The 14,605-nt window shown below is 34.5% G+C and overlaps 1 protein-coding gene across 6 annotated transcripts in view; it reads left to right on the top strand.

Moving 5' to 3' along the window:
* The window catches only part of SLC35F5 (solute carrier family 35 member F5), a 129,206-nt gene that overhangs the window by 22,673 nt on the left and 91,928 nt on the right, over nt 1-14,605 (top strand). For 5 of the 6 annotated variants that reach the window (XM_049712624.1, XM_049712625.1, XM_049712623.1 and 2 more), the window contains 4 exons: nt 839-903; nt 3,334-3,438; nt 6,619-6,778; nt 11,337-11,427. In XM_049712624.1, the coding sequence (XP_049568581.1) occupies nt 839-903; nt 3,334-3,438; nt 6,619-6,778; nt 11,337-11,427 (421 nt within the window). Of the gene's footprint in view, nt 1-838; nt 906-3,333; nt 3,439-6,618; nt 6,779-11,336; nt 11,428-14,605 lie in introns of those variants that run through there. The other variant, XM_049712626.1, reaches the window with a different exon arrangement.

Below are 14,605 nucleotides of genomic sequence, written 5' to 3' on the forward strand. Positions count from 1 at the left end.
TAGGGAAATACAGTATATTTGTCATAGGGAAGTGATGAGGTTTATCCAACTTTGTTCAAAATTCATGCCTATTTCTAACTTTTCATTGTCTTAATAAAAGTAGAAAGATACATAGAAATAGAAAGACAGTATAAGGCTGCATGAGGACAGGAACCACATCTCTCTTGTTCATTGCTTAACCTGAAGTTTAGCTCAATAAGCAACAGTTGAATGAAGGGATAACCTCTTGATTTCTCTACATCCTTAATTTGGTCTTATTTTTACATTAAAATAATGGGATTAATTTAATTATTTAAATATTTAAGAATAGTTTTACCATTAATTTTGGTTTTACCAGTGAGAGTTAGTGCCATTGCTAGGTTTATATGGGTTTTGATATTTGTACATTGCCAAAAAAGATTGGAAGAGGGATGACAAGTTGGTTAATTTTTTCCTAATTGAAAGGCAGAAGATAGCATAGCAGGTAAGAACACTGAACTCTGGAAGTAGACTGCCTGCGTTTCAATCCCAGCTGTGTGATTTTGGTCAAGTTACTTCATTTCTTTGTGCATTATGTATAATTTTCTCATGTGTACAATGGGAATGATAATAATAATAATCCCTTCCTTATAAGGTAATATTGGGCATTTTATGTGGATTAAATGAGTTAATATAAGTATAGCACTTATACTATACTGATAATATTGTTAGATATTATTAACTAAATCATTAATTCTTTGATAGTTTTACCCAAAGTTGAGATTAGTCTTTATTACTTGTAAATAATTTTGATCTTTGAGGTTAGTCTTTTGAAGGAATTTATTATTTTACTTGTCAGTAATGACTGTTATTCTCATAGCATTGGAGGTGTTGTGCTGGTAAACCTGTCAGAGTCTGAAAAATCTGCTGGAAGGGACCCAATAGGTAAGTATCTGATTCTGCATTCTTTCTGTTAGAGTATACAAGAAAAGTTCTGTGCATGTCATCATGCATGTGCATGTCCCCACACATGCGTGCATACACACACACACACACACACACACACAGGGTGAGCACTAACAAGGCCTTTTTTTTCTTTAACTTTTCCTTTGGAAATAATGTAAAAAAATTAAAAAATATTTCACAGAACTCTCATATAGCACTCCCCCCGATTCTCTTAACTATTTACAATGTACATAACTACAGTACAGGTTTAAAAATCAGGAATTAACAGTGATTACAATAATTTTTATTTAGTCTGTAGATCCTTTTCAGATTTCATCATTTTTTCCACTAATGTTCTTTTCCTGGTCCAACTTCATTTGTCGCATTTAGTTGTCATGTTTCCTTAGTTTTCTTTAATCTGGAGCTATCCCTCAGTCTTTTCTTGTCTTTCATAACTTTAATATTTTTAGAGGATACTGTCCACTTGTTTCGTAGAATGTCCTTCAATCTGAGTTTGTCTGATATTTCCTTATGGTTAAATTTATGTTGTGCATTTTTGGCAAGAATACCATGGAAGTGATATTGTGTCCTGATAAGTATATCATATCAGAAGGCACATGATGTTGATTTGTCCCATTACTGGTGACATTAATTTTAAAGTGGTGTGTCAGGTTGCTCCAGTGTAGTTACTGATTTTTCCCTCTGTAAGTAGTAATCATCTTGTAAGAGATACTGAGGCTCTACATATATCCTATCCATCATGCTTGTACCTGCCTGCTAATTTTGTCATTCACTTTTGATTCTTGCCTGAAACAGTTACTACTACAGTAAACACGTCGGTTTTGATCCATTGTTTAGATTTAACAAAAGAAGGGTAATCAAAATCTAGCTTAACTGGTTTCCTTCTGGATACTTTCTTTATTTTTTATTTATTTTTAAAAATATTCATTTATTTATTTACTTGGCTGCGCTGGCTATTAGTTGAAGCACGCAGGATCTTAGTTGCGGCATGCGGAATCTTTAGTTGTGGCATGTGGGATCTTTAGTTGCAGCATGCAGGATCTAGCTCCCTGACCAGGTATTGAACCTGGGCCCCCTGCATTGGGAGCGTGGAGTCTTAACTGCTGGACCACCAGGGAAGGCCCTCCTTCTGGATACTTTCTTTAGACATTTAAAGTTTATTAAATACAACAGTGCTTTCTAAACTATTCCTGGTTACTGCCCAGGGAGCTGTGTCTTGAACTGCCTTACCTCTTTCTCACCCAGAGCAGATCTGTATGTGTAAAACAATATATATATTTGTTGTGTGTGTGTGAGAGATTTTGTTGACAGGCTTTCCCTTTGCTTTTTAAAAATAGTTTAGTAGTAATAGTAATAATAAATAGATTTAATGAAACACTGGACTTTTGGATAATTGATTAAAGTATTGAATATGGTCACCTGGCAGATAGCACCTTTAACAGCTGTTTTTATTGTTTGTTTGTTTTGTTTTTTTGCGGTACGCAGGCCTCTCACTGCTGTGGCCTCTCCCGTTGTGGAGCACAGGCTCCGGACACACAGGCTCAGCGGCCATGGCTCACGGGCCCAGCCGCTCCGCGGCATGTGCAATCTTCCCGGACCGGGGCACGAACCCGTGTCCCCTGCATCGGCAGGCAGACTCTCAACCACTGTGCCACCAGGGAAGCCCTATATAGCTGTTTTTAAAGGCTTACTTAAATGTTCTTGCGAGTTAATATATTAAAGAGAATCCATATTTATTATGCAGGTACTGTGAGCCCTACATTATGTTAGATATTTTAGAACATTAAAAAGTATACATTATGTGTTTGCAGTTGTCAAGGAGTTTTTGATTTTAATCAATAATATATGATTAACAAAATGAAGCCCCTAGAGAATAAAATAACACTATATTTAACTATAGTAAGTATTACATTATCTAAAATAGAAGACAAGGATGGAAATTCAGTGGAGTAGAAAGAGGATGCTTGGTGGCAGTGGTGGGACTTTAATAGGGCCTTGAAAATGGTGGTAGAATGTATATTAAAAATTATACATAGTGGGGAGAACAATATAAACAACAACTTAGAGAGGGAAGGAAGCATTGTTAAGTTGGCTGTGTCAGGTGTCATAATTGCTTATGTAGGGGACAATGTGAAGTATGCATTTCAAAATTAAATACCAAAAAGTTGGTAATATAACATGTATAACATTGGTTAGATCATTGAGGTGAATGTTTTTGCATTTATTTGTTTATACTTTAAACTCCTTCCTATATTCCTGGAGGCCATGGATAAGGTGGGTTATACTTTATCTTTTCATATTTGAATACTAATTTCTTGAAATAGGAGCTGACTGTGTCAGATTTTAAATAAGTGTGTGATAAATGAGTTAATGAACAGATGCTTTAAATTATTATCTTGATTTTTACAGGTTCCATTTGGTCTCTTGTTGGAGCCATGCTCTATGCTGTCTATATTGTTATGATCAAGAGAAAAGTAGACAGAGAAGATAAATTGGATATTCCAATGTTCTTTGGTAAGACTATGTTTAACTTGTGAGGCTATTTACTCTGAATGATTAACTTAGGGTTTTCATTTTTGTTTTTTGGAGGCAATAGGGAAATCTTCCTCCCCACTCCCCCATATGATTCTTTAAAACCATTAGATTTTAAAGATTATGAAGTCCAATCTCAATGTTTTTCTCTTACCTTGTTCTGCATAGTTGTGCACCTGTGAGGAAACGCTCATTCCCTCAGTGTGAGGTAAAGAAATTCCTTCTAACACCTTTTTCAAATTAATGTCTTCAGCCTGTGAATCAGATATTTTCCTCACTGATATGACAGGTTATGCTGTTATAAGTATGTGAGTGTATACCTGTTGTATTATACATTTTGCCTTTTTTGAAGTGTAAGATTGGGGAAACTGCCCCAAAATGATACGTATAATACTGTTTCAGTCTACGTACTTGTTTTTACTAAAAATTGTAGGTCTTTTGAAGGTTTTTCCATTTGCACTTTAAGACTCAGATTCTTTTATGAGATAGATTTTCAAATTATCCAGTTATAGTTTCTGGCATCAATTCTTAATTTTGGTAAATGCCTAATATGATTTATAAATTCTCCTTTGCCTGAAATCAGCTCAGTAAAGAACTTGTGATATCTAGGATTGCAAAAGAAGAACACATTGACAAGATATCTTACAAAAGATATCTGAATATCAATAGATAAAGAAGCATGGTGATGAGAATTCAAAGTGCAGCTTACAGGGAACCAGGAGACATGGACTCTAGCTGTTATAACTTCATTTATCTCATACTCATCTGAAAATGAGAAGATTGGACTAGGTTAGTAGCTGATTTACAGAGGATCCTGGGAAGGTTGGAAGGAGGTGGCGTTGCATGTGTGAGTCTGGTTCTCAGACTCCTTTGCTGCTTCTGCTGGAGCAATTCTGCTTTGTTGGTTTTTTAGCACTATAATTTAATTTGTAGAAATGATTTTTCTGCTAAAAATAGTTTGTATATCTTCACCTAAAAATGAACAAAAATAAAACCTTTGAAAAGCCGCTAGACTGGGTGATCACTCAAGTTCCTTTCAAGTAGAGAATTCAATAAGTATACTTTAAATATGAAGATAATTTTAATGATGTCTTATTTTAAAGTCATAGAAAATTCCATCTGGAATGCATTAAAATGTTAATGTTTTACAGTGTTCTTTTTTAAGATTGGCAGCTTTCAAGAAAAATTGCTTATTTACTCTTATTGGAGAGTAGTAACAGACATATAACTTGGTTAATCTTCATATGTGCCATGATATGGAAAGCAATATGAATTTGACATGGGCTTTAGAATAGATAGGATTGGAGAAGTAGTAGTTAGGGTTGGGACGTGGAGGGTTCTTTCGGCATTGGGATGTGAGCAGAGCATAGCAGGGAACAGTGAGTAGATCCATTGTGCTGGAGTGTTCACTTTAGGGAAGAGCAGAAGTGCATGTGGCTGCCTTCTGGAGGGTCTAGAGAACAGGTGAAGTGATTTGGATCTTTTATCTCTAGATCCAAAAGTTGTTACTAAATATGGGTTTTCATAGGTTTCATAGTTCAGGGAACAGAAAAGAGATTTGGTTCTTGATAATGCCAAATTTTGCTGTTTTAATTAGAACAGCTTTTTAATACTATACAAGCCTTCTGTACGTGTGTTGTTTTGTTCCTTTTTATTTTTATCAGTAGGTGTCTTAAGTTGGGTTTCCTAGAAGCAGGGTATGAGACGGGGATTTGGTGCGGGAGATCCATTGAAGGGGTGCTCTGCAGGAAAGACTGGCAAGGGCGTGAGAGGAGCAGAATAGAGAAGGGGAGAGAACCGCGCGATCTCTGGTACAGTTGAGGCGTGGCCCAGCTCATTGCAGGTCCCTGGGCAGGGAGCACAGTGGGAGCAGGTAATGTGTCTAGGCACTCCTCAGAGCTGTCCTGGCCTAGAGCCATTAGGATTCGGCTGCGCAGGGTGTGGAGTGGGGAGGGGTGGGAACTTCTGGGGAAAGGCAGACTTGGTCGCTGTCCAAGACAGTCCTTCAGAGAAGGCAGGTCTTGTGAGTCTTCAGGAGCAGATGAGAGTAGGTGCTCCAGCCCTATTAAGATGTAACTAGGCATCCTAAATACTAGTTTATTATTTAGCAGCAGATATAAAATACATACCTACTGTAATTTAATTTTCTTTTAGGAAAGCTCTATAGTTACCTCTGGATCTCATAGTGGAATTGCGGTGTTAAACTATATACAAAGTCCAATAAAAACTACTATAAGATTATAATATTTTTTTCTTTACATTCACATGTTGTAGTCTTATATAAGCTTATGTTTCTATAATAATAATAGCTAGCCTTTATTAACTATTTACTCCATGCCATGTACTGTGTGTATTTTATGTTTGTCTAATCTTCCTAGTAACCTAATTAAATATTGTTTTACACTTATAGATTGGAAAACTGAGGTTTATAAGAGGTTGAGCATCTTGCCTAAAGTTTGCCTAAAGATTACAGTACTAGTGAATGGTAGAGCTGGGATTGGAACCCAGGGCATTCAGACGGCAGAGCACACACTTAACCACTAAATATTATAGCCTTCCTTTACACATAGTCCATGCTTAGTTCATACTTGAATAGCTATTGGCGTACGTGTGTAATCTCACAGACTAGCTTATGAGCTCTTGGGAAGGCGGGAAGCAAAAATTTTATCTTTTTAGGGGACCGTCCTCCATTATTCCTAGCATAGCACGGGTGCTTTAAACATAAATATGATTCGAATCAGAGAGTAAACCGTCTAGTTCCTCTTAATAATTTAGGCTGAATACACACACACATACACGCACCAGTTATTCCTTTAAGTTCTAGGACACTACATTATTATAATCTAAGATTAGCAACCCTTCTTTCTGAATTGTTCTAAGTGGTTTGTTCTGCAGTAGTTGCTCCATGCAGTGGGATAGTTGAACCTTGAAGACTCAGTGATCACCAGTTGCTTGATAAAGTTTTTTCTTGTGTTGATCTCTCCATAAGACTTACTTAAAAACAAAAGTAACAGGAAAAAAAAAAGTAACAGAAATTTCAGTTAAGGAAACCTGTTGAAGCCCTTTGTGCAAAATCTAACGTTTTCTTATTGTAGAGTTATAAGTTTGGAAAATTGAAATAAATCACAGTTACTAACTTTTCTCTCTTTTATACATGTTTAGGTTTTGTAGGTCTCTTTAATCTGCTGCTCTTATGGCCAGGTTTCTTTTTACTTCATTATACTGGATTTGAGGACTTTGAGTTTCCCAATAAAGTAGTATTAATGTGCATTATCATTAATGGCCTTATTGGAACAGTGCTCTCAGAGTTCCTGTGGTTGTGGTATGTACTGTTTATTACCCTATGATTTATTAGTTATGAGTTTATTGACTTTTGGCTAGTTTAAGCATTTCTATTTCTTCTGTCTTCTGATGGCCCCTCCTGTGCACCTTCCCACCCCACACACTTATAGCTTAATACAGTAACCCCATTAGAGCAGGAACTGTGTTTTGTTTTTTTAATTTCTGTGTACCCATTGCATAGAGTAGTGGCTTGCACATAGAAGGAGCTCGTGAATTTTGCTGAACGAATAAATGAATATGAATGATCTGAATTTATAGAATGTTTTAGAAAGTAGAGTGTTATGCAAATTAAAGGCATCATTATCTAATGGACAGTCACACTTAGGAGATGTGTATCCCAGGTATGAATACATGAATTCTAAGTGAGAATCTGGGGACTTTGCTTATTCAGGAGACTTTGGAATGTCTGTTTGGTTGCTCATAGACTTTTTTGTTTTGTTTATTCTCAGGACTTTTCATATGAGTGAGGCAGATATATAAACCCTAAGCTCTGATTAACTTGAGATTTTAACGTAGTTTGATATGTTGTAATATCAACTATGTTGATATATGATAATAATCTTAAAATAGTTTGACAGCAGTATCATATATGGAGTTTAAGAAAACTTCAAATAGAGCTTAATACTTACTCCTGTTTCCATCTAATACGAACTTAAAAAGAAACACAAATTGTACCTAAACTCCTAAATGTATTTTATTATATACCATTTAAGACTACTGACTAGTTTTCCCTTGCAAAAGACTGCAACAAAAATAACCTTTTCCATCAAGTCTTCCTTAATGCTCTGCCTACATTTCTCTCCCTTCTCCAATTAAGGAAATATCTCTATTTTCTTGATATCCTCTGTACTCACTCCCTTTCGTGTAGTACTTAAAGATTTACTTTGTATGTAGTAATTTGTGTAATTAAATTCCTTTGCTGATCTAAAACTCTTTGGTATCAAAATCTGCTCATCTTGTACAAATTATTTGAGGTGCTCGTTTTTTTTAACCAAAAAGAATTATATATTTTATTTTATATATTAATATATACCATATGTCTCATTCTTTTGTTCTATCATTTCTCTTGCCTCTTTCCACTCTTGGTTCTGGGCAGATGAAACTGCTTACTGGTAGTGTTTTGATTGAACTTAGTTGCACCATAAGGAATTGTTGATCTTAAACCATTTTTGATGGCAGTTTCATAGGGTTCAACCCGGTGAACCATATGCTTTAAACAATTATGCACTCACTGTATTTTAACAGAAGTTTGTATTCCCTACTTTTCTAAGTTTAGCTTAGATTAGAATATTTCAAAGCAAGGAGTTTTTACATATTTGAAAGAAGTAATTAAAAAAATTTTTGGATATTAGATGAGAGAAAGGTTTAGTATGGTTCGTATTACATTGAGACTCATAATGAACATGGACTATACCACAAATTTACAAATATTAAAATTCTCATTCTTTATCGAGAGTTATTTTTAATAAATATATACACTAGAGTTTCATTATGTCAGCAGATTTTAATGTAGGCTTTGGGGTTGAATGAATATGAGTTGTGACATATGTAATCTCTCTGTTATGTGAGCTTTCCTGAGTTTCCTCCCTTGGAAAATTTTATAGTTAAATAATAAATAACATGTTTTGAAATATTTTTATTCTTTTTGTATTTAACTTTTTTTAAATTAAGAGAGTAATCCATACAAAAGTGTACAAAATAGATTACAATGAAAAGGTAATCTCCCTTCTGTCCCACATTTTCATTTCTTTTCCCCAGAGGCAACCACTATTAACTTCTAAGCCTTCTGCAAAATTGTCTGTATATACAGAAGTGTGTTATCAGTCTCTTAATCCTCCCCACTCCAATTTGTTTTATTTTTAACATGCAAACTATGGATATCATTCTATACACAAATTACTGTCTTGTAAGTCTTTACATATCAGCCACTAGATTCATTTTTTTAAAGCCTATGTAGTACTCTAATCTGTTATGCTCCAATCTATTATGTAACGTAATGCATAGAACATAATGTGTTTTACCAGTTCCTTCTTGAGAGACAGTTTAGTTTGTAGTCTTCTGCTTTGTAAATAATATGGCATTGAACATCCTCATATATGTTTTTGCATATACATGTAAGTATTCTATAGGATAAATACTGAAAAGACTGAATCAAACGTGTAGACTTTTTTTTTTTTTTTTGCGGTATTCCGGCCTTTCACTGTTGTGGTCTCTCCCGCTGCGCAGCACAGGCTCCGGACACGCAGGCCCAGCGGCCATGGCTCACAGGCCCAGCCGCTCCGCGGCACGTGGGATCCTCCCGGACGGGGGCACGAACCCGTGTCCCCTGCATCGGCAGGCGGACTCTCAATCACTGCGCCACCAGGGAAGCCCCAAACGTGTAGACTTTTGATTTTGAGAGAATTGCAAAGTTATTCTCTATAGAAGGAACACAATGTATATTCCCAACTGTGTATATGAGTGTTTATTGTTGACTAAACTGGATACTCAAGATCATATATTATGATCAAAGCTATGTTTATCCTTACCTGGGGTGGATTTTGCAGGACCTCAAAAAGGTTTATTTTTCAGATATACTTCTACACTCAAGCATTTAAGAGTACTTACGGTTACAACTCAAAAGCAGTAAGTTAGTCAGTAATGAAACAAACTTCATATCCCTTCAATTCTAGGTGTTGTTGGTAATTCAAAACAGTTACAAGGAGCATATCTATGTATTTTATACCTTTTTAGATCATTAAAAATAGTTAAATCAGAAGTCATAATCTTTGCGTGTATGATGATTTCTTTCTAGGAAGGCAAGATTATTGTATGTTTAACTATAAATAGACAACAAACTTCAGCATATATAATCAGGTGCTGAGTAGTATACTAAAGATTTAGAAGTGCAGTTGTGAATTTTTTGGAAATTAAAGATGTGTACTTGTCACTCATTGTTTATTGGAAAAAAATTTTTTTAAGTGCACTGTTAACTCCATATATTGTACTGCTAGTATAGATGTGAGATTATCCACCTAGTCCTCTGTCTTAGCATTTCCTGGAGCATGTTGAATGAATAATAGATCAAATGGGGAATTCCCTGGTGGTCTGGTGGTTAGGACTCTGCGCTTCCACTGCAGGGGGCACAGGTTCGATCCCTGGTTACGGAACTAAGATCCTGCGTGCCGCGTGCCTTGGCCAAAAAATAAATAAGTAAATTAATTAATTAAAAAAAATAAATCAGATGTATTCAGCCATCAGCTAAATTGGGAAAAGCTGGTATAAGTCAAACAGGGTTTTTAATACTTCATCTCAGACTCAGTGTGATTCTACTTTGCATTATAAATCTCTAAGAACATATACTGCATTAAAAAAAAAAACGAGAATTCCCTGGTGGTCCAGTGGTTAGGACTCAGCGCTTTCCCTGCGGGGGCCCCGGTTTGATTCCTGGTCCTGGAACTAAGATCCCGCTTGCAAGTCTTGCAGTGTGGCCAATAAATAAATTAATCAATTAAAAAATTTTTAATTTTAAAAAAATGATATTTGATCCCTGAACCCTCTTTTCACAGATCAGCTCATGAATAGTGGACTAGCGCTTGAGTTTTCTTTACCACATCAATAAGAACTAATTGTCCAGCCTCTGGTGAATACTTCAAGTGACACTTTATCAAGAGATAGCCTCTTTTATTGTAGGACAGCATTGTTAATCTTAACATATACTGAGCTAGAATTTACTTGCCTATAATTTCCATGGGTCTGTAGTCCTAATTATATACATTATGGTTTTATCTTGGCCTATAATTCATTTTCTTCTTATATACCCAAATATCTATTCAATATAATGCTTTCCTTCATTTTTTTCCTTCAATTATATAAAATTATATGCAATTGGTATGTCAAAATTTGATACCAACATTGATAGTTCAAGGTGAAAATAAAATGAACAGCTTAGGTTTTGGTTAGGACAATTACTAGAAAAATGAAAAACAACAAGGAAATATCCCTGAAAAATACTCAAGTTCTTTTTTTCCGGTATTAAGCCAAATCAAAAGAGCAGCACACATCTAAAGACTACTTTAGTTTTTAATGAGGGTGAGATATTTTTGCTTTAATGACAGACCCACCTGTTGGCTTATCACTTCGTTAAAGTCTGTGTTATGAGGTATTGTCCTGAAATTTTAATATAGCTGTTTCCTTTGTTAGCTGAGTATCATTATCACAAAACTATAACAACTCTTTTGACAGTTTTATTAAAAATGTTAATAAAATATAAGCTATACATCAAAAGTTGAATAACGTCTGTAAGCAGATCTAGAAAATAGCATAAAGTCTTTTGAAATTTGTATACTTATATATTGGATTTTTAATATTTGAAGATAAACTGTAAGAATGATCTTAGTAACTTTATTTTTCATTATGTCTTAGTCCATCCTGAGCTTTTATTTTTGCTCCTGATCTCTCTTGCCTATGTTGTAAGATAGATAGTTTTTGATCGTTGTTTTTCTTTGGCTCTTTTACTTTTTTGATATGGAAATGTATATTTTCTTTTTTCTTTTTAGGGGCTGCTTTCTTACCTCATCACTGATAGGCACACTTGCACTAAGCCTTACAATACCTCTGTCCATAATAGCTGACATGTGTATGCAAAAGGTAAGGCAAACTATTTATTAGATATTTTAAGTGTATTATTAAAACAGAGCTAATGAAAGGTAAGGAATGTGACTAAATTATAAAGACGACCATGAATAATACTTGATGCCTTCTCTTCCAAGCTGTTTTACTACAAAGAGACAAAAAGTACCAAAGAAATGGGTAATGTGTTGCATTTTTTAGCCTTTCAATATTTTTCCTTAATTTCTAAATTAAGGGCAGTGTCTTTATATATAGTTCTCCAGTTTTGGAGCTGATTATGTTCCAGATGTTCTTTGGTGAGTCAGTGGTATGGAATAGGGGATATAGTTTAATCATATAAATAGTAGTGTTTTGATTTCTAACATAGACTCCAAAGGTTTCTTAACACTATGTTAATACTCCCATAGATGTGAGCGGCACAGGAATAACGTCGTTTCTCAGTGATTGCTCATTTCTGTCTGGACTCACCAGGGCGGGTGCTCCTTTCCTCGTCTGTGAAGTCCTGGTCTGAATGTGACGGTTCTTTTGATAAATGCTGGCCGTGATAACATTGCAGAAAAGAGAATTGGGGTGGAGAGTCCCTCCCAGCAGCCCAAAGGGAGAAGTTTCTTTAGTGCTTCTAGGGGTACTAGGGAGAAAAAGATATGCCACTGGCTCACACTAAAAGATGTGTAGCCTTTTATCACTCAGTTCAATATTTGTGAGCTTTTAATGCCAATATTAAGTAACAAAACAATGTGTGTGTGTGGTTTGGTTTAATATAGTTCGAAGAAGAAATACTTGAAAGCCCAAAGACTTATAATGCGTAGAAGTTAAAATCAGATTTTTATTTTTCTTTAGATCTTCATGCAGTTTTTAGGATAAAGGCAAAATACTCTCAGTGATATGTATCCTCTTTATTTAAAAAAACAATTCTGTGGTATTTAATTTTGTTTTATGGTTCAATAAATTCTAATTTATCTGTCATGGTTAAGAATGGAAATTTTTGTAATTGAGAATTACTTATCTTACATATACCATGCATTTTCAAAAAATGTGAATATTATAAAATATATGTAACACTAAAGTCATACATCATTAAATCCTTTTATAGATTTAAATAATATCCAGGTCTTTCCATATCTCAGGGTCATAATCTTGAATATCAACCAAAATTATTCTAGTGAAACTAGGGAAGTGCTGCTTATTAGAGGATTTTGGTAGATTGCTGTGTAAATGAACTTTACCATACTGATACTTTGAAAACATCGGCTTTTTTGCAGATTTGAAAAATAAAAATTGAAGGTTAATTTTACTTTTGAATTTTTTAAAAAGAACTGTAACAGCAGATTTAATTTGATTAAATGATTGTCATTTGTTCAAATATTTTAAGATGAAGGCAAAACACAAGGGAAAAATGTGTGTATATATAATAGATTAGAAAAACATACCAACAGTCATTTCTTGATTGTCTTTGCATCAAGATTAGGGAATCAGTTAAATGAGTAGGCTGGGCCTTTGGTGGGAATTGAGGGCAGGAAGATACCTTCTGGTAAAAGTAGCAGGGTATGCCCCAGACCTGTAATAGAAACATGGTAGGAGAAACCTACTTTCCTGGGGTTTTTTTTGTTCTAATATCCAAGCATATCTATATATAGTTTCTGAAATTTTAGCATTTATCAACTTTATTTATTGAGCTTAAAATATATATATTTTTTAACCTATTGGTATTTGGTATAATAGGAAGCATCCCTGATTGTTTTCAGGTTTATATTCAGATATATTCAGGAGTTAGACTCTTTTTGTTTACTTAGGCAGTTTTCATTGTTAATAAATGTCTTCCTTTAAAAAAAATTGTCTTCATAGCTTGTTGGAAATCAAATTAAAAGTTTTTTTTAATTATTCAGCAGCATATAAATAACTGCATTGTTAAAAGTGAACTTTGCCTTTAAAAGTCATCTAGAGTTTTACTTACCTTTATAAAGTTTGCTTTTTTCAGTTCTAAAATAGGGTTTTTAGTTGAATATTCATGAAATCATTCTATCAACTATATCTGCATTTTTAACTCTCATTAGTCAGAAGTTCTTTATACTTTTTCCTTTCTTCGGTCATTGAAGTTCACCGTGGTTTTTCTAGATTATTAAATATTCTGGCAAATATTCCAAGAATATGTTATACCAATACTTTGATAACAGTGTGAAGGCTTTTTAGTACTTACTGCTGGGTGTTCTTATCCTGACTCAGCCTGTGTGTGTGTACCATACAAGCAGGACGTGCATGTTAAAAGTTGTCAGTGGTTTTTCTTGTGTTACGCATTATGAGTCCCTCATAAAAGAAACCATTATTCTCACAAAACCCCTTTACTCTGACTAATGGGTGGTATGAAATGGAATAGTATATGTTTTCCACAAGAGGGAGTCTTGCCTTTGATTCTCAGCCTCATTTTTTTAATGCTTAGAGAGGGCAAGCAATTTTTCTTCCCTATTTTAAAGATAGGAGTTACTGTTTTTGTCATTATTTTGAAAGCAAACCACCAGTGTGTTGCAGCTGAGTCTCAATAGTTAATCAGTGCAGGCTCTTTTTAGCAATTGTTTTTGATCCTTAGTTGAATCTAGATGGTAAAGGAAAGAATGATTTTTTTTTTGTTTTGGTAACTTTATGGTGTCTCATTTTTAATTTTCTTGACGACCCTGATAAAATGATGGATTGGAGGGTCAGGCTTGGCGATCTGAGGGCTCCTCACCCCTGAAAGTATTTCTCTTTGTAATCTTTATTTTACTTAGTTATAATTTCCTTTTGAAAATTTCTGTTTCATTTGTTACTAGATAATCAAGCTATATTTCATCAATAAAATGTTTGCAAAAGTTTTACTTGAGTTTCATCTGTTTTTAGTACTGTCTTAAGAACCATAACATAACACAACATATCATAGCAATAGCGTAACCTAGTTTTTCAAAAGTGGGAGTTTTTAAAAATGACTTCAGGAACTAAAGGGGAAGAATCAACTTGAGAACAGGCAGTAATCAGTAAAGAAAATATGGGCAATGTGATGTGTAAGGCAAATGCTTAAAATTTCATAATTCTGTTTCTTATGTACTATGCCTGTACTTATTAGTGAAAAGCATGCTTTCCTTTAGGCTATTTTCCAAGCAAGAAGTATTTTTGTTGGTAATTTAAGCAAGTGGTTAATATGTTGAAGTCCTGAATCCTTATATTT

The sequence above is a fragment of the Orcinus orca genome, chromosome 7 (genome assembly GCF_937001465.1).
Source record: "Orcinus orca chromosome 7, mOrcOrc1.1, whole genome shotgun sequence".
NCBI lineage: Eukaryota > Metazoa > Chordata > Mammalia > Artiodactyla > Delphinidae > Orcinus > Orcinus orca.